Source organism: Sycon ciliatum, chromosome 6 (genome assembly GCF_964019385.1).
Source record: "Sycon ciliatum chromosome 6, ocSycCili1.1, whole genome shotgun sequence".
NCBI lineage: Eukaryota > Metazoa > Porifera > Calcarea > Leucosolenida > Sycettidae > Sycon > Sycon ciliatum.
In genome coordinates this window covers 1,928,524-1,954,279 of record NC_088648.1, presented here as the reverse complement: position 1 = coordinate 1,954,279, position 25,756 = coordinate 1,928,524, and the positions used below count along the sequence as shown (strand labels likewise).

At 47.2% G+C, this 25,756-nt stretch overlaps 1 protein-coding gene and 1 non-coding gene across 4 annotated transcripts in view; one reads left to right on the top strand and one right to left on the bottom strand.

Annotated features, from left to right (window-relative positions):
* Positions 1-25,756, bottom strand: part of LOC135819139 (ryanodine receptor 2-like) — a 124,408-nt gene that overhangs the window by 74,982 nt on the left and 23,670 nt on the right. For 2 of the 3 annotated variants that reach the window (XM_065332293.1, XM_065332295.1), the window contains exons 26-50: positions 25,402-25,612; positions 22,319-22,420; positions 21,613-21,716; positions 20,795-20,881; positions 20,341-20,500; positions 19,607-19,680; positions 19,301-19,392; positions 17,989-18,076; positions 17,292-17,412; positions 16,500-16,596; positions 16,127-16,204; positions 15,809-15,867; positions 15,223-15,287; positions 14,613-14,717; positions 13,153-13,309; positions 12,511-12,637; positions 11,802-11,853; positions 9,851-10,019; positions 9,463-9,552; positions 7,575-7,755; positions 5,666-5,747; positions 4,591-4,715; positions 4,244-4,319; positions 3,762-3,846; positions 2,829-2,964 (exon numbers count right to left, since the gene is read on the bottom strand). In XM_065332293.1, the coding sequence (XP_065188365.1) occupies positions 2,829-2,964; positions 3,762-3,846; positions 4,244-4,319; positions 4,591-4,715; positions 5,666-5,747; positions 7,575-7,755; positions 9,463-9,552; positions 9,851-10,019; positions 11,802-11,853; positions 12,511-12,637; positions 13,153-13,309; positions 14,613-14,717; positions 15,223-15,287; positions 15,809-15,867; positions 16,127-16,204; positions 16,500-16,596; positions 17,292-17,412; positions 17,989-18,076; positions 19,301-19,392; positions 19,607-19,680; positions 20,341-20,500; positions 20,795-20,881; positions 21,613-21,716; positions 22,319-22,420; positions 25,402-25,612 (2,723 nt within the window). The remainder of the gene's footprint in view (positions 1-2,828; positions 2,965-3,761; positions 3,847-4,243; positions 4,320-4,590; positions 4,716-5,665; positions 5,748-7,574; positions 7,756-9,462; positions 9,553-9,850; positions 10,020-11,801; positions 11,854-12,510; positions 12,638-13,152; positions 13,310-14,612; positions 14,718-15,222; positions 15,288-15,808; positions 15,868-16,126; positions 16,205-16,499; positions 16,597-17,291; positions 17,413-17,988; positions 18,077-19,300; positions 19,393-19,606; positions 19,681-20,340; positions 20,501-20,794; positions 20,882-21,612; positions 21,717-22,318; positions 22,421-25,401; positions 25,613-25,756) is intronic. The other variant, XM_065332294.1, reaches the window with a different exon arrangement.
* Positions 8,125-8,196, top strand: Trnah-gug (transfer RNA histidin (anticodon GUG)). The gene has a single exon. It is a non-coding gene; the product is annotated as a tRNA-His (tRNA).

The following is a 25,756-nucleotide window of genomic DNA, read 5'->3' as shown; positions in this document are numbered from 1 at the left end:
GTGATATGCCACGCCAATTATCACACAATGAGAGGTTACCTTTCTTTGGGATTGGCACAAGGTTGCAGTCTACCCATTCCTGCGGAACAGCCTCGTCATCCCAGACATGGTGCAACAGATCCAACAGTGCCTCCATGAAACTCTCACCACCCGCTTTGACCAACTCAGGCAGGATAGCTGAGGCGCCAGCGGCCTTGCCGTTGCTGAGTTGTCGAATAGCTCGCGCCACCTCTGCTGCATCCGGCTTGCCAGCGATGTTCTGGTTGATAGGCTGCTGGTCTATTTCGTCAATGGCACATGGATCAAATGTGCTAGGGATGTTGAGTACGCCATCGAAATGTTGGTACCATCGTCCACCTTGTTCCTCCACAGATTTGCAGATGTTGCCATTTGCATCCCTAATAGCGGTAGTAGACACAGGGCGTAATCCCTGCTTGGCAGCCTGCATATCCTTAACACATGCCCACACCCGTGAGGAACTGAACCGTGCACCATCAAGAGATTTGGCTTTGTTGGTGAACCAGGAGTTCTTGGCAGAGCGGACAGCAGCTCTTGCCTTACTCCTGGCAGCCTTGAACCTGTTCCACGTGTCATCAGACCTGCCACTTGAAATCCATTCTTGATATCGCTGATTCCTTTCATTCAACAAGGGTTCGAGGGTATCTTTGCTCTCAGTAAACCAATCTGGTTGACGACGTTTCTGAAAACCGAGGGTCTCCTCTGCAGACTCGGTGACCGCGGTGCGCAACCTCGACCATTTGCATTCAACGGTGGTATGTTCATTCGGCTGTTGCAGACTGTTTGTGAGGCATTCACGATAGACATCAGCAACTCGTGTGATGTTTCCAGATGAGTCAGTGCTGTGGACATCCTTCAAACGTGCAACATCAAACCGCTTACATTTCTTCGTTTGCACACAACGCGAGCGGCGCTGCAGACGGCCTACTACAAAACGCGCAGCCACCAGGTTGTGGTCGCTCCCACATTCCGCACTTCTTATAACTTGAGCATCAATACATTGGTGGTAGTCAGCTTGTGACGTGATGACAAAATCAATACAATGAAATCTCTTTGACCTTGGATGTTGCCAGGTCCACTTCCTATCCTCTGTCTTGCAGAACCATGTGTTACACACCATTGCCTGAATAGTTGCAAGAAAATCCAACAGCTCACGTCCTGCAGAGTTCATCTCACCCACTCCATGTGGGCCCCGTACACGTGACCACTCATCAGCGTCAGCATGCGTACGGGATCCAACTCTGGCGTTGAAGTCACCCAACAGAATAAACTTTTCTGTGCCCATCCGTGGCAAAGTCGCTTGCAAGTCCGCAAAGAACTGTTCCTTGGCAATTCGCTTGCTGGCGAACGTCGGAGCATATGCGGAGATGACAGTATACCATACCGGTGAACACCCATGAATATCAAACTTCAATCGCGCTGACACAATCCGAGAGCTGCGGGCGTCGTATTGACAACCGCCGTCACGCCACGCGCGAGCTGCATTTCCCAGCAACAGAATCGCAACACCTTCACCCCTTCGACACGACTCTCCCTCGCCAGGTGAAGGTCTTCCAGACGAAATTAGCACTGCTCCGTCGATGTTGTAAACGTTCTTATCCAGCCAGTAGGTCTCTTGAAGACAAACTATTTCCAATCCAAGACGTTTGAAAATTTGAATTATCCGATAAATTTTCTTGTCGTCAGCCACTTGATGTCGAGTGGATGCTGTTTGGACGGGTCCTTCACTTTCCAGCAACGAGCGGACATTCCACGTCCCAACGCTCAGGGTAAACTCCTTTCGTCTCCTACTGCGTGCGGTAGATGGCTCCATTCGCGGGCTTGCAAGGCCTCGCGATGGGTCCAACAGCGGAAAACAGAGTCAGAGTGACGACACCCGAAGTTCGTCCTGTAATCTGCTCTGGTGACTTTCCGCTGTGGACTTCTACTGGGAACTGTCCCAGGGACGACCCTGGAAGCCCAGAGTCGTCCCTGAGAGCTGAAAACTAACAAAAACTAATCAAACGATGAGAGCTACAAAATTCCTAACTGACTCCTGTAGAGTCACACACACACACACACACAGACGCGCACACAAGCACACACACACACACAGGTTGACGCACAGAATATATGAATGTTGGTTTCATTTAAAAGTAGATAGTGCAGTGACGTAGCTTGGTTTACATCAGGCAATGGAGTTAGCCACTACCTAAGCTTTGCATGATACTGAAACATGATGCATGGTGTCCCAACCCATACTGAAACATGATACATAGTATCAACTCATACTGAAACATGATGCTTGGCAACAATCAAAGTTGCCTAGCTCCCGGGAATGCTATGAAACAGTCAGGTTACTCTCTAAAATCCTTGTAACTGCACTGTAGGTGCTGTAGTAATGTCAGAGTCAGATAGGCTTTTCTTCATCATGTGCACCTCATAACTCCTTGTGTGCATGTGTGTATGTGTGTACGTGTATATACGTGTACGTGTGTGTGTGTGGGGGGGGGGGGGGGGGGAGGGATGGGTCATAACCCCATACATGTATGTACGTGTGTGTGTGTGTGTGGGGGGGGGTGGGGGATGGGTCATAACCCCGTACGGGTATGTAGGAAGCTCAGTTCCGGTCCACGAAAGGAGAAACTGCAGTCACAACTCGCGTGTACAAGTGCATTGAGCTCAGCGTGGCACCTGTTTGGGATGACTTCGAGCTCACTTCTATCTTCTCCCAAGACCACTTCTCCCTGGTCGATGCAATTTAGTGAGCTGCGCTTTGCGTAGAGGCATGATGCAAATGGATTCATGTTATCTGGACCCACGGAACTTACTCTGATTACTAGCTCTGGTCAAGCTGCTGCAGAGGCTCTGTTTCCCCTTAGTGCTGAGCCCTTCATCAGGCCTTCTAGCCATGCCCATACCAGGCAGGACACGGCCCATCAGTGATGAGCGGGCAACACTGAACTTCTGTATGCACATGGACACAACAAGGACATAAAGTATACTGTCATGGTATTTTTACAGCATTGGCGCTCTCCGTACTGTCTCTCCGTACTGTCTCTCCGTACTGTCTCTCCGTACTGTCTCTCCGTACTGTCTCTCCGTACTGTCTCTCCGTACTGTCTCCCTCCGTACTGTCTCCCTCCGTACTGTCTCTCTCCGTACTGTCTCTCTCCGTACTGTCTCTCTCCTTACTGTCTCTCTCCTTACTGTCTCTCTCCGTACTGTCTCTCTCCTTACTGTGTCTCTCCGTACTGTCTCTCTCCGTACTGTTTCTCTCCGTACTTTCTCCCTCCGTACTGTCTCTCCGTACTGTCTCTCCGTACTGTCTCTCCGTACTGTCTCCCTCCGTACTTTCTCCCTCCTCTGTAATACACATGTGTGCTCAACAGAAATAAATTAGTCCTTGTCTTGCCCTAGAATGAACTCAGAGTCTGCGTTGGCTTGCAGGCCAAACACAGCACAAAGGACATGGGTGACTAGAGTCACACTTGAACTTGCACACTATTCTGTCTGTTTCAGCTTACCCAGATCATAGTATCGTAAGGGAATTTCCCAATTTGCAAATAATTCAGCCTTTGGGAATTTTGTGGAGAATCACTATCACACAGATTGTACTCCCTCAAGGGGCATGTTTGTTGTTTGACTGCAGAAACTGGACATCATAGAGAGGATACCCACAACGTGATACTGACTGTGTTCGATGTAGTAGTAGTAGATTTAGTAGATTTATGATGTTTTTCCCCCATGGAAACTTGACTTACAGACTTGCTGTCACTGGCTGTGTAGAGCTTGGACGCTTTCTTGACCAGCTCCAGCGGGATGACAAACTCACTTCTTGTCAGCAATCTGAACAACAACACACAGCAACAGAATGCATTATCTCTCTATGTGTGCCAGCATGACCCAACAACACACCATTATCTCTCTATGTGTGCCAGCATGACCCAACAACTCGCATACGAGATTCTGCTTTAGGGATTGAAAGTGCTACATCACAGCCGGACCCGGAGCCATCAACAGAATGCAATCTCCCCCTGTGAGCCAGCATGATCCAACAACTCACATAGAAGATTATGATATAGGTTTTGAAATTGCTACGACACAGCCAGCCCGGAGCCATGAAAATGCTGACTTTCGAATCCAATTTTTGTATGGATCCATACATTGTTAGGGTGGCTTTCCATCACAGCCTGGTTACACATAGGCTAGAACACAGTACAACATGTGACTGAATGAACTCTACCTTGCGTTCACATGCTTCTCCAGATGTAGTGTACTCAGGAGGCGGAAGAAGGACCGGTTCAGAGGACCTGGCAGATCTACACCGGCAGAAGGGAAAACATTGCATGTAAGCAGTTGGACATACTTTTCATCAGAGTATAGCAGAGTCCGTGCGTGTGTTCTGAGATGTTTCCAGTTGGTCTTACTTCTAAACTCGCCCCTCGGTCGTTTATCACAGCCCCCCCCCCCCCACCCTCCACACACACATGCATGGCCCTGCACCCCCCCCCCCCCCCCACACACACATGCATGGACCTGCACCCCCCCCCCCCCCCCCCACACACAGTACATCATACACCTTCATCTCACCATCCATCTTGGCACACTCCATGAGCTGCTGCTTGGTGACGTGATCACAAGTGATGCGGTTAGTGATCAGTTCATTTCCCTGCATGCACAGTCCACTGTACAGGTCTAATGTCTTGGTGTGGAAGCTGCAAAACCAAAAAAACACGAAAAACGCAACACGCAACACACAACGAAATGAGGCACCAGAATTGTGAACAATTCCTTTACTGGATACCCTGCAGTGGTAAAAGGGTCAGCACAGAAAGGGTTAGCACAGATGCATTGCTTTTATTCAGGTACTTATACGCGATTCACACGACAGGCAAATCCACGCACACCGGAATTTCACCGGTGAATGAGAAAAGTGGCTGAAAAGTGCAAGCGAGCTGGGAGGCCCACTTTCACGATAATCGTGGCTTGCACGAGTACATGTACACCAAAAACGCGAAACAAGACTTTGTTTTTTACGCAGCTCTTTTTTACTCGTTCTTCGTGCCGAAAATTTGAAAATTTGAAATACCCACGGCAACTGGTGGGTGAATCATTCAAAAATGCAAACGTACCTGTCGGCGAGCGAAGCCGTGTGAATGCACGCAGTCACTTTTCTCGTGAATCACTTGCTGTGAAAAGTGCAAGTGCCTGTCGTGTGAACCGCCTGTTAGGTACTTAAAATATGGCTAGCCTTTTAGCAGTTTGGCTGCCAATCCACAGATATGCCAGGAATGGCATGTTCTCCTGTGCTCTTGCAGAGCTAATATCGTTGCAGCCTCCCGACCCCACCCCTCCCGACACCATTTTGGTCTTGTTTCAATGGCAGCAGGCCATGAGGAAGGAGTACAAACGGAAAATATTGTGTGGAAGTGCCATGTGCAATCCATTCCAAGTCAATATGCCGTGGTCAACGTTGGACGTCTTAGTCTTATATAAAAAAAACCGTAGGTCATATAGCTGCTGTGATTATCTCTATTGCAAGCTGAGAGTTTGCTTTTCCGCGTACATTATTCGATGGCAAGCATTGTTCCAGAATAGGCTGAGTTACGACGGTTGAAACATACACAATCCACCAAAAATCACCAGAGTTCTCACTGATACATACCTCATCAGCTGTGGCATTTCAACAAGCTCAGGCAAACTCCAGCTGTGCAGCTCCCGGGATATCTCCACCATAACTGACATTCCTGAATGTACAGAGGCAAAGCAATGAGAGATGTGGAAAATGGGTTAGATAAGTGCTGATGTCATGGCCGCGTGTTGGCGGGTTTGTGACTTGGCTTAGATCAGTCTAGTGGCTACCCAGGTAGACGACCAATATAGTCGCCATCCAAGTTAGCTAGCTCACACAGAACGACAGGTTTCTAATTTCACTTGAACAATGTTTATTGAACCATTGCAATGCTAGATCGAAAGATCAAGCGTGAAGAGTCAAAGACCCAAAGCAGGAGAGAGTCGCACTGACTTTCCCAGAATCGAGAGTGAATCGAAGGAGTAGTGAGCTCCCCGCCGGGGAGAGTCGAGGATGAATGGTAGCAAAACAGCTCCTTATATAAGCTACATTATGTGATCAAAAGTGTACAGCGGCAAGAATGCACGAGTATTATTCAAACAGTAGTGCAATCAGCCAAACTAGAATAAAGTACAAAGATCAATACCGGGAGCCCGCTCATCCAAATGTGAATATTACTGATCTCCAAATGCTGGCATGATCTTGGTCTGCGATCCGGTGGACTGGGATGCATTGCAGCAGGCGGGAAATCGTAGCTGCTTCCTTCTTGCAGGTTCACCCAAATGGGCTCTTCCCCCAAACATAGCTGCAGGCGGCAATGCCGTGTTCCCTCCAAAAGGGTACGGAGTCCACAGTACGCGAAGTACTGTCGACCCTTTGTGTCTTGCAACACGAGAAGAGGCGCCACTCTTGCTCAACTTACAAAGGTATCAGCTCCCTTGCAGGACTAAGCGTGGTCCCCTCAAGCTCAACAGTGTAGTGAGTACAACGCTGACGACTTGTACTGAAGGTGTTGCCGACGTACGACAACACTTTGCGGCTCTACAGTCCATTTCGAAAAAGATGGACTTCTAGCTTTTGGCCATAAATGGGTCAAACGTTGAGTTTTTTTAGAGTTTTTTCTGCAACCCCCTATGGAATCCTTTTCCAATTATGTTTCTGAAGTCTATTTCTCCAAAAAGCAAGCCATAGGAAGAATAATATTTCGGCCAGGTTTTGTCCCAAGAGCACTGAATTGGGAAAACCCATCAAAATCCAGGCTGTTTGACCCTGCCTGCAACAGTGCATTGTACGGTTCGAACCCCAGTTCAGGTACCCTTTTTGGACCCTTTTTCAAATTTCAAGTTTCACAGCACTGCACTGTGTACGATAAAATCTTGAAAATCGCCTAATACGGGAGCTCGCCAGAGCCAGGGCCCATCTTTTTGTGAATGGACTGTAGGCCACGAGTTGTAAGCCATGATTGCCAACTAACGAAAGTGCCAAATCCTTCGCAGGACTAATCATGGTTCATACAGAACTCTAGAAGATTTCGGAGCCCAGCTTTTGGCTGCTGAAGACAATGCGTGGTCGCTTTCACGACGAGTCAGATCTGGGTCATGACACTGATATCTTAGAGTCCCATTGTGCTATTTTCTAATCCTCTCTCAATGCATTCATTCCATAGTCGTGTTCGAAATAGTTTAGTTGTCTATGTACGTGACAAATCGCTGTTGATAGCAACACATTCTCGAGGCTGCAGTTTAGTAGGAACATTTCTTCTGAATCCTTCCGTTTGTTTCTGTGACAAAGGAGAAGGAAGTAGGGATTTAACCACCGTATTTCCCGAATATAACTCACACCTTTTAGCACAACAATCCAAGGGTAAAAAGGGGGTGGGACTTATAATCGAGCATGAATTACAACTGAAGTGATTATATCAAAACAATATGGCTCAAACCTGACCATGGGTGTGCGACTTATGATCGAGTGCGACTTGTAATCGGGATAATATGGTACATACTTGGCTTGTCGACGTTGACTTGCACTTCTCCGCTCTTGGACGACCGACTCTTGATTGGCGGCAAGTTGACCGGGAGCATGCGCCATTCGGCATCTTCCATTATCTCCAGCCTCAGTCGAGGCGGGACAACATAGTGCTTCTTCTTCGTACTGAGCACCGCATCGAAGAGGTTCATGCAATCCTAAATCCAAATGAACAAAAGAAACAGGGAAAAAGACCAATGACATAATTATGAGTTATTACTAACAGTCCACCAACTTCAACCCAAGGTAACGAGATGTTGTCGCACTATCTGACTGTATAATTATGTCGTTGCCTTGGTGGACTGTTAGTCATAACTTGTAACTTGTTGGTCCTTTCTCTTTACTTAATACTATTGGCTCAAGATCCGAGCTAGAACAAGAGAAACAGGGGGGAAGACACTGTGAACTCCTAGCCCTCAGACACAGCCCAGAGTCAGCAACAGTGGAGTACTCAAAGCACACAGAGTGGACCAGCAGGCCTTCAAAGGAATACCAAGAGATTTAGAAAGTGTGCTCCTCAATAGCAAGCTGTGATCGTCTAGTGGTTAGGACCCTACGTTGTGGCCGTAGTAACCCAGGTTCGAATCCTGGTCACAGCACACTTTTTTCTTCTTTTTCTTCACATCCATCATCATTCCATATGAGAAGAATGGAGAAAGTATTAGCTGGCTGGATGTTCTATGTGAATATCAAGACTGGCACCTAACTTTTTTATTTACATCTTAGTAGAGGCAATAAACTACCGTAAAGTACCGGCAGAGCGCCCCACCATCTCGTCCTTTCGTGGTCGTCTTGTGGAGGTGGTTTCCTGTCTGTAGGTCATACGACACGGACCTTGTACACACATTGCAAGTTATGCAAACAATCCGTATCCAGTTTACCTTCGAGTGGATGCGAGCTCCACATAAAAACATGCCGAGTGTGACCTTAGTACAAAAAGGTTCTCACACCCTATAAACTTAGTAGCATTCTGCCATATGATTTTCTTCCCTTGGCTGTAAAGTCAAGGTGGGGCGCTCTGGCGGTACTTTACGGTACTTGTTTTCTTTACACTGTATTGAATGACTGGTGCAATTCATCCTATTAACTTCCCCGGTGGAATTTTTGATCGGTAGTAAAGTTACATATTCGGCCAGGTTTGCACAAAGCTTGCTAATTGGTGGTTTTCAGCGAGATCCCCTTCTCTTTTCCTTCTTTTTTTTCGCGAAGTTTGTGCTCCAGGCTTTTCCTACGATATTTTCAAGTTTTAATTCGCACTACGTCTCTTCGCGTTTCTGAAAACCACGCTCTGACGGTTCGTCCAGTGATTTATCAAAGGCTGCCTTGAGTACGTCCTCAGCTACAGCGCGGGCCAGTTTCAAGTGAACGGACTGTAGTTCACCACTCCTACAGTCTACTGTACAATCAACTAGCAGCAATAGTGCTTGAGATGGACCGTAATGTGAGGGGTAACCTACATGGTGTCTTTCGACACGTGACAACTAGAAGCAGTGACAGGCAATAGGAAGCAGCTACATTATCACGGCAAAAACATGTAATCAGCAATGACTAGATTAACGGAGAACGGCAGAATGTCAATTTCAATGTAAACAGTCAGGTATGTGAACTGCCAGAAAAGTGAGAAAAAAAGCCAACCCCACCGGGACTCGAACCCAGACCTTGCTTGTCATGAACAATGCTCTAACCATCTGAGCTATGGGACCAGGCCCAACCAAAAAGGGGCTGACAATTTTTCACTCCTCAGGATGTTCCAAATGGAGAGAATGTGTTTTGAAAAAAACAAGGTCACAGGTTGGAGCCCTGGTGAGGTGGTCATTTGTTTCAGTTCTGGCAAGAACAATACCAAGAGAGAATGAGTGGCGTACCTCCTGACTAGAGAACTCAAAGTCCAGGATGTCTTCTCCCGTCGGCACAAACAACATCACCGGGTAGAGAAGACGTGGCTCCGATGGGATCTGAACACACAATCATACACACACAGCTTATAGATACAACTGACATATAAACACACACAGAAACACAAACACACACACACGCACGCGCGCACGCACGCCCCCCCCCCCCCCATCCACACATAGACACACAGAGTCACACACATACACACACACATATGCACACGCGTGGGCATAAACATACACACGTCCACTTTGCACAAAGCTAAAATGCATCGCTTCGCGCTATTCCAGAGTGGTTTCCACTTAAAAGCCACTGTTGTTGAAGACTTCACGAAGAGCAATCAACCGAACAACATACATGTAACTCATGATTGATGAGTTCCTCGCCCTGGTGACGGAATGTGATGACTCCCTCCTCGGTATCCACAACACACGTCAGCTGAAGTGGCTGGCTGTTGTCCACATCAATGTTACTGAGCAGGGTCTTGACACGAGCCACGTGCATTGACTGGCACTCCATTATCTCACTGCGAAAACAAACAACACATCAACTACTTGCATCGACTGACACTCCATTCTCTCACTGGGAAACTCAGATTACACATTGTTTTGTTTGTTTGTTTGTTTTCTTTATTTAGAGTGGGAAGTCCAAAACAGGCCCTAGCCTAATAACCATGGTCCCACTAGTGAGGGAATGCTGTGTATCTGTGCGTAAGGATCAGTGAGTGTAACAGCAACTGGTATCATCAATGCCTTTAGGCGTAAGCAAGGTCACTACTAGTATACAAATTGTGGTGCGGAAAACACTTCTCTCTCTAACAGGAGGTATACTTATGCTCTTGGGGTCAAAAGCACTAGGCGCCAAAGAACTTCCGTCTTGTGTGAAAGATAGCATTCAGGAGGCACTATGTATCAGTATGCTAGCAGGTGTATTGCGCAATATGCAAGCTACAGTTATTCATATGAAGAAAAGAGGACCAAAGAGCTACAAATTACGCTATAATATCCACTAACAACACCAGTTACTTTACAATCAGCTCATGTGATAACATTGCACGACACTGACCAACGGTACTGACACTCTACACCTAAAGGCAATCAGCTGTAGCACATCCTGGATGCGCACACCAATAGTTAGGTGTAGAACGTCAGTACCGTTGGTCAGTGTCGTGCAATGTTATCGCATGAGCTGATTGTAAAGTAACTAGTGGTGTTCTGAGTGGATATTACACTCGGACGTCTCTCATCCGGGCACCTTGGGACCGGGCACTGCCCGTATCTCAGATTTGCCCGTATCTCAGGATAACTCATCTACTTACATAGGCTTGCAGTGAAAAATAAGCACTTCCACATACAGGGAAAAAGTAAAAGAAACCAAATTCGAAGCATTTGTGCTATAGGAACTCAAGCTGAAAGTGCCCGGTAGAGAGACGTGCCCGTATCGGAGGCGTCCGGATAAGAGGCGTTTGAGTGTATAGCGGAATTTGTAGCTCTTTGGTCCTCTTTTCTTCTTATAAATTAGTCCTTGGCTCTCCACACGAGTCTAGCAGTTATTCAAAGTGTACAAACTGGGTGATCTAGGTACACAATACGCATTGATGCTGATCCCGTAATGGGCTTGTACTGGCAACTCTGTACTTTATGGCAATGGTAGCCAATTGTCAGTTCCGACCATAGGTGAAGGATGTGTTGGGCCACACCGTTTTTTATCTGTGTTTCGCGTCCCCCGCGCGCATGTATTTCACAGCCGGAGTTTTTTTTTTGGAAAATGTAACCCAAAAGGAAAAAGAACGGAACATGATTGTTACACATAACTATTATGTTGGCATCAATTAAATATTTGTTCTATTTACTAATTTTACTATTGACGCATGATTGTACTCAGCTCACACACATGGACATCATTACATGTGTGTGTGGGCCGCAAGTCACACAATCATCATGCCGCCTGTGTTTGGACCACAAGCATGGCAGAGGGGATACACTCATGTATTCATGTACATGTCAATGACTATGTACATGAACAGTGCTGCGTTGCTTCACTGTACACAAATGCAATGCACGTACACTGTTTTTTTTTGGATGGCTTTTTAATTTTTTCGCCCTCCCTCATTGATTTCATCGAATAAGGTGACGCGAAACATAGAAAAAAACGGCGTGGCCTTGGAGATCTCCTGTTTGAATGAGTACGACATAGCGGCGGCGGTGCTTATCTATATACTCTACAATTAGTTGCTCCGCCCTATCAACAACTACGAATACTCTGACCAAAGCGGAGCTGAATCACTGAGAACGTGTACTACACTTACCTTCCACAGCAGTCCTCATCCTCGCTACTGCCTTCTTCATTGCTCTCTGTACCTACAACAACAGCAGCAGCAATAGCAACAGCAGCAGCAACAGCAGCAGCAACAACAGCAGCAGCAGCAGCAACAGCAGCAGCAGCAACAGCAACAGCAGCAGCAGCAGCAACAGCAGCAGCAGCAACAGCAACAGCAGCAGCAGCAGCAGCAACAGCAGCAGCAGCAACAGCAGCAGCAGCAACACCACCAGCAGCAGCAGCAGCAGCAACAGCAGCAGCAGCAACAGAAACAACAATAGGAGCAGCCGCAGCAGCAGCAGCAACAACACCACCACCAGTAGCGGCAGTAGAAGCAGCAGCAGCAGCAACAACAACACCACCAGCAGCAGCGGCAGTTGCAGCACCAGCAGCAGCAGTAGCAACAAAAGGCAACAACATAGCTTAGAAAAGGAAATATAGCCATCATAGCCATCATAGGCATCACAGCTATACTAAACAATCAGAGCTACAGGACTACACAATACTACTAGAGAACCTAAAACACAACCATAGGATAACACATATCTATAATAGCAGCACCTTTTGACTCGGAGGCGGCATATTTGGCAGTTTCAAAACATTTCATCTAGATCGAGATGTGACAAAGAGCACCGCAGAAGAGAAGCGATAACAGCACCATTGAATTACATATGCAACATCCTTTCCAGCTTACGCACCCTCAGTTTCCTCCTTCTTCCAGCTGCCAAGGCAGACGGTGACTTTACGCGTGTCTAGTCTCTCCAGGATGCCAGGCTCTGGACGGAATTCACTGGACAACCAGCCGATGAACATCTTCATGCGACACTGCATGGTCGACAAGAAGAAAACAGCAAATCATTTTCGAGAATGTGGTGGTGGTTATTCAGACCAAACAACGCATGAACGCATGAGTGGGTTTAGCTCCAATGTGCAATATGCATGGCTTTGTTCCAATAGCACTCTGTACGTTTTACAGCTCTGCGAGCAGCAGAGCAGAGGAGTAGAGAAAGCTAGTGGATTATTCTACTTGGAGTAGGCTATTTCAGCCACACCATCTCTCTCTTTCTCTACCTCACTCTCTTTCTCTCACTATCATATAATGGGTGAGAAGTGAGCGCACACTCAGCAAGTTAACTACAGAGAAATCTGTCTAAGACGACCGCTCAAGGGACCTTCAAAACGTGGTCTCTGTTACCAGGTGGTCTCCTTATCCAGGGTCAATTTACTGGAGGTAGCATCCCTTGGTCCTGGTTGCAGTGGCCGTCTGGGACAGGTGGTTGCCTTATCCGAGTGGTCGCCTTGCCAGGTATTACTATATGTCAAGATGACGTATAACATACCTGACCGGGTGCGAGTATCACATCATAGCAGTACTTCCCCATCTCCACAGAGCCATCCAGAGGTATGCCGAGGTTGAGGCGAATGCATTCCATGCGTGGTGTGTCCGTCCCTCGTACCGTTTTGCTGGATACGCGCAGGCATGGCGGACGGTTAGGCCTAACAGGTCACATGAATACAGCACATACAAACAATCATACAGACACATCTTGTGCTGATAGGCTTGGAGTGTGCATACACATACACTCACCCATGCACACACGTGCACTACTACTACTATAGCATGACTGCCCCATAGGACCACGCCACTCCCTTGTGACAGGGAGCCAGAGTCAGGGTAAGAGAGTCGATGCTGGCGAGCCACGTGCCGGTTGAGATCTCGTGGAAGCCGAAAACCCGTGCACACACCCACACGTGTACACCCCCCCCCCCCACACACACACACACTCGCGCACGCATACACATTTTCATCTCTACAATGCACCATGGTGACAAAGTCAATACGTACATATGCACAAAATCAATGGGCAGAGAGTATCAGCAGAGGATCCGGAAGATTTACTTGTTATAAAAGACAATCACCCAGGACATGTGTAGCTAGACAGAGCGTCATTTCAACACAACTCAGGGTAGTGTAATGGTGATTCTTCTACCTTGAGAAGGCCAAACTCTACCGGAACTCACATGCACCCATCCACACATAACACAACCATGGGCTGTTCTTAGTAAGGATGTCCTGCTCTGTTACTCCACTCCCAAAATAATCACGTGCTCTCACAACTGGAGGGGAGTGAGCAGCTTCTGGATACACGGTATCATGTGGGTCTCGCTCATAGCGACAAGGTTTAACACATACACATACCCCCCCCCCCCCACACACACACCAGGAGGTGTTAGCTCCTTTAGGTGGCTGGTAACTATTACAACCACATGCAGATATACACACATATTCTGGTCATGTTTGAGGAGAGAAAACTTGCCCTTCGCTTTCTCAAAGAGTCCTAAGAATGAAAAAAAAGAAGAATCGAGGGGTGAGCCAAGTCTAGGGGCGCGTTTGGTTGGTACGAACTAGAACAGGATTCACCAGAACAGCGCGTTTGGTTGGGACTGCACCTGTTCTGGGTCGGCCAGAACATGTTCTGCTTGCTCCGGCCTCGAGGCCGGAGCAGACCGAGCAGTTTCACTTTTTCACAGTGAAACCTGGCGGGAACATCGATTTTGTTCCCAAATGATCACGTGCATACGCTTTTGGGTTGGACTCGTCGTACCGTACAAAGTGACCATGGTGATCCATACACATTTTGAAGAATGCACCAAGTTTGGCACATTTTTCCACAAAAATGTGCTCTGTTTCTGGAGTAGCGTTTGGTTGGCATGAGGCTGCTCCATGTGCACCAGCTGTTCGATCCTGTTCTAGATCGTACCAACCAAACGCACCCTAGGAGTCTGGTAATTGACTTACAAAGGTGGTTGATTGATGGACAACAGCCGTGGATGACTGGTGCCTATATCCACATACACTGGCATGTTGCAGCTTGCCCACATTGGCATGAAGTGATTGAACATGCTGGGGAAGGAAGATGACACACATGCATGCACAGGCACACACGCGCACGCACGCGCGCACATGCGCGCGCACACACACACGCGTACGTACGCACGCACGCACGCACACACACAGACACACACACAGACACACACACACACACACATAGACACATACATGTACACATACACACACATACACACACACACATATAGACACACACACACACACACATGCACACATACACACGCAGACACACACACATAGACACACACACATAGACACACACACACACACACGCACAGACACGTACACATTATAAACACATCCCATAGTACGGAATATCTACAGTACTTTACACTGAAATACTGAACTCTGTATCTAACGTGAGCAGCACTCCATACGTGAAGAGGTTTTTTTTGTTTGTTTTTTCATTTATTTATTTATTTTTACTAATAACACAGCCCTCCTGGAAAACAGTTGGAGAACAATAATAAATGAGGAAAAGGAGAAAACATAGTATTACCTGCACAGTGGTTCGTATCCTTGCTGGAGACCGTGCTGATTGAACATTTTCAGCTGGCCAAGATCCTGTCAGCAGTACACAGCATAGAAGGCAACAACAAAGGCGATCTGCTCAAGGAAGAGTTCTAACAGCAAGGGAGAACTGCCCGAGAAGTTGTGACAACCAGAGTCTCATTCCATTGCTGACCACAGTAGCACAGTGAAGGTGGGCAGTGAATTTCAAATTTCATTCTACGAGCAGCGTGCATCATTCGACACTACAACCTGGAGTGTCCAAATAGGGCATTCGAGAGCGTCACATGGTCATGTGACCTACTAAAAACTATCAGCAAGACCGTGATAGATAGAAGAAAACACTGATTGGCAATAAACCCAGATCTTGAACAAGTGGACATGTGACACAGTCAGCGAAAACCGGTAGAGGGACTTCACACCCTTGCAACCAATAGCTAAAAAGTGTGTCAAGCCTCATAGTATGTGACTTGTGGGGCAGAATGTTTTACAAACAGAATGGGGAGAAAGACGTCAACACATTACAACGGGTATTTCATCCAGTCATGTGACTGCTTCCCACATTGAGTACTTACTCGACCAAGAAGACACGTCACCCTCTGAGCCGGGCCCAAGCAGATCACAGGCAGAAACCCTACAATGATAGAGTGACGGGAATAACACGGAAGATTGGCTAAGAACCAATACATCTTCACCCAGTTTATACACAGTGCTCCATATCACAATAGCCGAAGCTTTCTTCCCGAATTTCGCTCTCTGCGATCTTCGAGGAAAGAGTTCGAATTTTTTGCTTGATGATTGCGTAGTAGGAATCAACACTTTTCTCTGCCTTCTTGTTATGCAACACATACACAACTCTAGGGAACATAGTCAACGTGATGGTGATTACGTACGTTGTCCTTCAGGAAGATTGTCAAATGCCACGTCTTGGCCAACTGCATCCACTAGAAGAGCTCCATTCAGTGTGAATGCTGTGCGCCGTAAGCAATTCACACAGTGTCATAACGAGAGAAGAAAGAACGAAAACGAGAGAAAGTGAGAGAAAGACAATAAGAGCACCACTTCCAAGCACACATCTGTGCTTTGTTCACAGGCTGACCATTCCCTTACTCAATCACACTTCATTAATGTGAATGGCAGGAAAAAGATCTGCCGTTGGTAATCACTGGCACAAGTGCTGCCTGGGAAGGCTGGTAGGGAAAGTCCCATCATAAGTTATCATGCTTGATATGCCCGTGCCTTCTTCACTCCCGGCTTAGCACTTACAAATCGTCCTCTGCTCCAAGTCCAGTAGACAGCCAATAACGTCATGCTCCTGCCATGTGCGACCAAACGTCTCTGATCCATTGTTCCATTTCCTGGCCTACAGTACATGTACATGCAATGTGTGGTGGTCGAAAGAGGTGAGTGAGACAGAGATTGATACAGGTAGACAGATAGAGAGAGATAATGAGAGAGAGAGAGAGAGAGAGAGAGAGAAAGAGCAGAAGCTTAGTTTCACTGTTGCTGACATGTGTTATTACTGGCAAGACAACAGCTGAAGCCAGTACCGGCTTGTGATACATGCCAAGAACTACCGTATTTTACCGGTTGTAAGTCGACCCCGGTTATAGGTCGACCCCCGTATCCGGAGGTCTCAATTCTGCGTTTAAAGTTTTCACCCAACGAAGCACAATCGTTATATACCAACCACTCCCTGCTACTAACACATCAACAAATCATGTAAACATTCCTTATTGGAGGGTATAACGTCCCCATCCTTGAAAAAGGCCAATAAACTGGCAAACATGTGTACACATGGTGCACTCATGCATGCAGGGCAGGTCATTTTTCGTAAGATTCTGATAGTTCCCGGTTATAAGTCGAATCCCGGTTGTAAGTCGACCCCCACCCTCTCTCCTTCTATTTTTAGTCGTAAGAGGTCGACTTACAACCGGAAAAATACGGTAAACAAAATGAAGTGCAGCAAACATATTTACATGGTCAACTTGGCACAATGGTGATTGCAACAGAAAGTATATGGCCAGTACGGACTGTGCGGTGCAGTCTTCAACTTACCAAGAATCCGTCAAAGACGAACGCATTCTGATCTGATCCTGGCATTGAGGTGACCGACAAGTCCACCGTGCACCAGCCGACACGCATAAATCCGTGCGTCTGTAGTTCAACCTCATAGTACCTGGCAAGACAGATGCCGTGGCAAACAACAAGAGTACAATGCGTGTTCACAAATGCAGGCAGAACACAACTGCACATTTGGCATATTTGTATTTGTAGTTGTATTTACGGATTCTTCACAGGCCTTAGCCTAAGTCAACAGGGTGACAGTGGGCTTCATACGATGTAGTGATCAAACTGTCAGAATGAAGAACATACAAACCCATGGTAGATATATGGCCACATTCCCGTTTTAACTCAGATGGAGAGCCAAGGATTAAAATTTAAGAGAGGACCATAAGTTTAAGTATCCTGCTTATAATCGTTAGCCAGCTAGCCAGCTAGCCAGCTTGTTGTTGTAAAGTCTGCCTTGCTTCCTTGTCTACTTCACCCCGAAGATGGTCAGAGTGACCGAAACGTTGAGAAGAAAGAAGAATCGTTCAACTTTGTGAAGAAGCAGTGCGTCTGAGTGTTGGCCAGTGTTGCCACAATACAAGTTGCTATAATCGTTAGTGTTGGACAAAACGGATAACTTGTAAACTTATGGTCCTCTCTCTATTTTTAATTTAACATTCATGTTTCTACCAACTGTCCGTACCATTTGCCCTTTCCGATGGCCTGATCGTGTTGGCCTCGGAATGTCCGACACTCCTTCCATGTTGCCTCGCTTGCCTCTCGGCGAAGAGCTAAAACAGCAGCCAAAATGAAAAAGGAACAGAACGACTAAAGACGTGATCACAATTCTTAGCATGAGACAAAAGAGAGATGTAAATAAGCGGCGAGGCGAAAAAGAAGAGAGAGTAAAAATAATTGTAATAGTTTCCTCATAACTGTTACCTATAAAAAAAGACACTCAGGAAGAGCGAGATCACATCCCGGATCACCTTGTGGTTGTCATGGCGCTTGTGAGAGTGTCCTTCATTGCAAATACTTCTATGGCACCGATATGGCATCAGAAACTGTACGTTCCCAAACCCTGGCCATCGGCATCAGTATTAGAACAGCAGGCTGCGTGTCGGGCAAACCATGATGTGAGATATCTAACCATACCCCCCCCCCCACCCCCCCCCCTCCCCCCCACCCCTCCCCCCTCCCCCCCACCCCTCCCCCCTCCCCCCCACCCTCCCGCCCTCCTCTCCCAAAAAACATGGTCTCAAACTGCACACATCAGTGCATACATCAGTGCATACATCTGCAACAGTGGCCCGATAACATAAAGGCGCATATGGAAGGAAAGCAGCAAAGGAGGAAAGGAAATGAAAAATCACAAATGGTAGCAAGTGAGCAGTTAAATGGCAAGAACACGTGATTCCGCAACCACTAGCTCAACAGAAACAGCAGGTCAGTGCATACATACATAGTGCATACATACACAGTGCATACATACACAGTGCATACATACACAGTGCATACATACACAGTGCATACATACACAGTGCATACATACACAGTGCATACATACACAGTGCATACATACACAGTGCATACATACACAGTGCATACATACACAGTGCATACATACATCAGTGCATACATACACAGTGCATACATACACAGTGCATACATACACAGTGCATACATACATCAGTGCATACATACATCAGTGCATACATACACAGTGCATACATACACAGTGCATACATACACAGTGCATACATACACAGTGCATACATACACAGTGCATACATACACAGTGCATACATACACAGTGCATACATACACAGTGCATACAGCAGGTCAGTGCATACATACACAGTGCATACATACACAGTGCATACATCAGTGCATACACAGTGCATACATACACAGTGCATACATACACAGTGCATACATACACAGTGCATACATACAGAGTGCATACATACACAGTGCATACATACACAGTGCATACACAGAAGCACCACACTCACAGTTTATATTGTTACCTTCCTCCTTGCGAGTGGGCTCTTTCAGAGTGTAACCGCACGCCAAGATAGTCTTCAATGTCTGCCTGACAGTTTTGCTGCAGTGAACAATCAAAGAGTGCAGATTGCCATCACCTTCGCATTCGCGAACTGCCACCATCACCCAGCAAGACACTGATGCACGACAAATAATTATGTGAAGAAGTATCGTGTTCAGCAGGGGAGAGGGAGGGGGAAGGAGAGAGAGAGAGAGACAGAGAGACAGAGAGACAGAGAGAGAGAGGGAGAGAGAGAATGGGTCAGAGCTCTCACCGGTTGTCATTCTTCTGTTCTTCAGACAGGCGAGGGAAGCTCAGTAGATACGGTGTACGCTTGGTTTCGTTACACTGAGACAACGACAATGCAGTTCACAGCACAGGCACAGCACAGACACAGCACAGTCAACACATGTAGAACACACATACATACATACATGTAGTATTCAAAAGTTTACCTACAGTCACATAAACGTATCAGGGGCGAATCCAGGAGGGGATCCAGGAGGGGATCCAGGAACCCTCTAAATTTCGCAAATGTAATGCAGTACTGGCAACCATACGCGTGTCCATGTACATGTATCAGATATTCAGTTTTGACAATACTGGAACCCCCCCCTTTGGAGATCGCTGGATCCGCCGCTGTGTATCGCTACAACAACTGTGTTGGGATGTCAATGCTGTTCTGTCTCCTGCCTCTCAAGCAGGGAAATGCACGCACTTCACCTTAATCCCATACCGTTGTCTGTTGCCTTGAACCAGCATCCTCTGTTGTGTAGATATTAGAATGTTGCATTGCACGCTCAATCACCATTACAGGCATGGAACTCCAAGTTACCTGACTTCAACTGTGGTGCCCCCACACCTGGACCAAAAAGTTCCAAATATGAGGTTTCCTCATACAAGAAGTGCTCCTTTCTGACTGGAGCTCCAGAATGTTGACCAAGAGGTCACACATACCAAAGTGCAAAAGAGATTTCCAACTGCCAATTTGCCTATTCCATCACTCACCTTTCCATGACCATACGACCATCCCTCGCTGATCCTCTGTGCTGCCCAGACATTGTGAGCATCCTCCGCGAGGGCCTCCACAAGTTCACCGAGCTCTTCTGGGATGTCAATATCCTCCAGGTCAAGAGGTTGTGGAATGTAGCCATTCGACTGACGATGCCTGAAAGCATACACAGGTGCGTTCTGAGTTTTTAACTAAGAAACTCGATTCCGATGTACATGTACAAGTAAGTGGAATGCCTGCACAATTGATCAGATTTTAGCCTGGGTCATCACGGGAAATTTGGTGAATATGGAGTGAATTTTACAGCACAGAGGTTGTGTTTGAGTGTTCGCGCTAAGCAAAGCATTATGTAAACGGCTGAAATGGGGTTAAGGATTCCTCCGAAACGTTAGCCACAACACCAGTCGAACGTAGCCATCAAGCCAAACAGAATTCATCCCACATGCTTACAGCTTCTTGTTCAGGTTGACGTAGCGCATGTCAAATTCATGTCTGGTTGAGTCGATACCCACGGAGTAGCCGAGAACAATCAGAGTTCTACAGAGAAACCAAACACAGGGACATTGTGCAAGACAGAAACCAAACACAGGGACATTGTGCAAGGGAGAAACCAAACACAGGGACATTGTGCAAGAGAAAAACCAAACACAGGGACATTGTGCAAAGACTAGGTTGAGCATAGACACACACGGATGACATTTCCTGGCATGATTGATTACAACTTCAACTTCCAAACAGCAGAGCTACTTGTTGTGAGTTGTAAGTACAAATCTACATAAGTTATTGATTCTCAGTATCAACATGGCTACTGCGGGTGTAGATATTACACGATTACATGATCAGTTGAAACACTTGGCATGGAATGGCAAAGCTACGGCGTAGTGAACCGGTAGTTCTGGTTAGCCGCTTCTTGCCTCTTTTTGCCACTACACACTTTGCGTTCAGAAATGGCATGACATCTTTCACAAAAATCTCTATACCACAAGAATACTTGTTCTCACTGGTTTGAGGGGAAAAAACAAACAGGAAAAGTCTCAAGAAAAAATTGACTGTCACCACCAGGATTCGAACCAGGGACCTTCGCCTGAGGCCAGCGATGCTCTAACCACTGAGCTAAGGTGTAGCCATCATCCCAACAGAGACCAGCAGATACTTGTTGCCTTATGAGTTCATGCTCGGCACACTAGAGGCACGGTAGGAGAAAGCAAGCATTGAAATCCTTCTCCCACTTCACCGCATAACATTTTACGCTGATGCTTATGGCTCACCTCATCATTTGCAGGACCATGCGACTGTCGTAGTCTTTGTCGACTGGCGTGAGCTCAGCATAGGGACAGATACACGGGTTGGTCTTGGCATCATTGTCACGTTCCTACAGCCAGCACAAACGCGACCAACACAACACCGGTAAACAAGGCTACAGGGCACAAGTTACATGCATCGTCGCTGGTTATCATGACCAGTGGCAGCTTGTACAACCTGATAGTTGAATATGATTGGCGGATGGGTGCGTATTGTTTTATGTAACGACCAGTACAATCATCACAAGGAAGCAAGTTCCCAACAACTTGGAGTCCTTACACAGGGGCGTAGCTGGTACCCTTTTCAGGGCAATGCACGGCTGCATATGTTTAGCATGGCGGGTGCATGTCATTCATGGTCATTATGTGCGTGCTGAACTTAGGACGACATGTTTAGGGGGTGCACATGCCCCCTCTCCCCCCCCCCCCCCATCCTTTCCCCATGAGGGCTATGCGCCTGTTACATGTATCGGTTTTAAAAGAGACCAGGATCAGCCTTGTTGTAATCTGAGCAATGTTGCTGTGTGTGTGTGTGTGTGTGTGTGTGTGTGTGTGTGTGTGTGTGTGTGTGTGTGTGTGTGTGTGTGCATGCATGCGTGCGCGTGTGTGTGTGTGTGTGTGTGTGTATGTGTATGTGTGTGTATGTGTGTGTGTATGTGTGCCGAATGCTTACTCCGAACGTCCAGCCATTGGTTATCTTGGTGAGTGCCCAGTTCTCATGTACATTCCTAGCCACCATATCAGCACAGTCCATCAGGTCCGATGGTAACACAACCTGCAGCAAACAACACACATCACAAACACCGCACCTGTATGCCTAGTGCGCGATGACGTCAGAAGTCATAATGACTTCTGAGCCAAATTAGATCCAATCCAATCCGAGCACAGCAAAGCATGGTATGCGGTGGGTAGGTCTTTCATGTCCAGTGCTCATGTGCGTGTGCGGGTTTGCGCAAGTGGGTGTGCATGCGGTTGTGTGTGTGTGCTTTGCATTAACAGCGAGTTCCTGGCGAGGAGGGCCCAATAGAGTCAGTTCTGCCTGATGAGTCACCCTTATATGAAGGAAAACGTCATAAACGCATGTGGGTCCATAAAGATCATTCATCTAAGTGAGCCTATGTCAGGACTTAAGCCTAGCTGTGATGCAGTAATGTCATGCCTCATTTCTGAAAAAGTAAACCAAATCGGATGACCGGTGTTACCCTCAAGCAAATGACATTCGTCTTTGCCATACATTTCCATTTGCTCCTGAGCAGAGAAGGAAATGGACTGCTGCCATTCCACAGGAGGAAAGTGAAGGAGAGGTTGCAGTCAGCGACACTACTGCTGTGCACTCTGACCAGTTCTTGCCCGAAAATAACCCATAAGGGAAAGTATTAGAAGAGCAGGGCTGGTGAAACATTCTGGAATCTGGAATTGTGGCCGAAGTATGCCAAGGCAACAAACAGCAGCTGATGATAGACGGCATCGCCCCACCTAGAGCACTACTGCACACAACCTACTTGAAGATTGTCCCTACGTCCGTCCCTATGCCGGCGGAAGCATTTGGCAGTACTCAATGCCAGGTTAAGGACTGAAAGAAGGAATTAGCAGAAATGAGCGAAATTCAGCTACACGTCTGCACTAGCCAAATTCAAAAGCAGTCTGGCAAAGATGAGCTTCTATACAGGGTCCAGTGCCTGTTGGTGAGCCTGGAATCAGACTGTAAAGGTGCCATTCTCCCACACCAGAGTGAAGCAGAAGTTGACCAGTCCAGGATGTCCGGCTTAGGCCACCACTAATGCCTTGCACATTAGTAGAGATGCAGTAATGCCTGCTGATCTCTATCACGCAACACAGCCTGCTGATCCTTGTTACGTAAGACAGCCTTAAATCAGTATGATGCTCAACCAGATGATTAACTATCTGTGCATCTGACTCGGGTCCATTCAGATATGGCCCAGAGTGGAGAGCATGCAAGAGAACCTGCCTAAGTCATTCAAGGATCTTGACCCGTCTACATTCCTTGTGATCGATGTGACCAAGGGTAAATACGAAGTATTTTCAAGCCTCCCAGCGCAAGAAGAGCTGCAAAGCTCCTCCAAGCCACACAACATTGAAGAGATTGCTGGAAATGACCCCAGACGGAGCCATGGCGTTTACTTCCCAACTGTATGGAGGCTCAATCAGCGACAGGGAGATTTTTGTGCGAAGCGGCTTTCTTGACCTGTTGAAGATCTCCAACCCTCGTCATTGTGTATTGGCTGATAAGGGATTCGACATCCAAGACCTACTGATCGATTCTACTATGAAGCTGAATATCACTCCGTTCAAGATGGCTGGTCAGGCTTTGCCGAGGCTCCAGTGTGAAGTGTACAGGAAAGAAACAAATGGACGGACAGCTCGCTGGCGTTGAAAAACGTGGCCTGCAACAATGGTGTTTGGTGAATCATCAAGCATGGTGTCTAGCAGTGTTCACCGAAGAAGGAGAACGCTCTCGCCACTACTGTCGTCCGCTTCGTCCACGTTGTGCGTTAGCTGCACTGCGCCTATTGTGTTTTAGTATTCCATGGACGCACAATAGCATTCTGAGAGATTGCGGAGCCACAACTTATCTTCACGCAGCGCTGCATTGTTCAAGAGTACAAGCGTCAGCAGTTACCCTTCGCTGTGACATCATACATGTAGATTAGGAGTATACACGCCATGCGCCAATGGACCTTGGTACGGCAGCATCAGGTCTACAAAGTGTTCAAGTGAGAAACTTCAGTTTCGATTGTTGGTGGACCAACCAATCAAGGCCTTTCCTTCAAAATAGGGCTGTGATCCTTCCTAGATCCTATCGCCATTGAATACTTGAAGTAACAGCGGGGCGGCTCTCAAAGGATTAACAGCTACAATACATCCCACCACAGGGGCGTCGGAACCGGTGCAGCAGATCCGGCCAAAGCCGCACCAATAATTTCCTCTTGTGACTTTCGAAGCAATGAAATATGGGCTATTTGGGCCAAATTTCCCTAAAATTTCCTGGGTGGGGGGGGGGGGGGGGGGGGACCCCGGACCCCACCTACTCATGCGGGCCAAACCAATGTCGAATACCTTCCGATGCCCCTGCACCAAAACAGCGGAGGATGTACCCAGTGTGCTTACAGTGCTCAACGCCATGGCGGAGGCAGAACGTAATACAGAACAACAAGGACAATCCAGGCTTCCACCAAAACAGTACTATAGGCATTGAAAACTCAATTTTGGCTGGATTTATGTTGAACACCCATTGTAACTTTCTACAAAAAGTTGCAGTTCACTAGAAACCAGCTTATTTACACATCTAGCCCTAGTACACCTGTTCTAGAAACCTGGCTGGATTTCTAATTGGAACGCCCCTCACCCTGAATTTCTATTTGCTTATCTATCGACTTTCCTGACATCAAATATGGCAAAGTAGAATTGCACTGGTCTCATAATGTACAGTTCTTTTCATTGCATCTATCACTGCGTGCACGGCACCAGAAGTTCAAGGTGCCAGATTTGATGCATTGTAATGCTACCGCCGCTGCAAGAAACAGTATTCATTGCACTCGTGCATTGCAGTCACAACTATAGCTCATTGCATACCTGATGAGGGCAATTTTGCCGAAACGTAAAAATTGATTGAGAAATGAGTTCGAGTTTGCAGAGTGACTGGGAAGAGAGCGAGTCTGCTCTGAAACCTTTTTCTAACCATAGCTCAACTATAATAATATGACAATACAACACATCAACACTACTCCATCTTACATTCTTTGTATCGACGGGGTTGGGAATAAAGGCTCCGTGGTCCGCCAGGCATGGAGGTCCCACCAGGTCGAGGTGCTTCAAATCCCCAGTTTCGACGCAGCGCTGCACGTTCAGGTCACGGCCTTCGATGATGGCCTCTTCCAGGCAGGCATAGCCCGGCGGTGGTTGATATGCCAGAGGGCCACTCTTGCCACCGAAATGGAACGCACACCTAGAGATAGCAATGCACCGGAGAGACAGCAATGAGCTCTCAAGCACAATAAAAGCCCGCATGAACAGTTTCCCGCAGAATTTGATCAGACTGGTCCGTTGCATGACAATATATCAGAAACGCAAGACGTGCCGCAAACAAAAC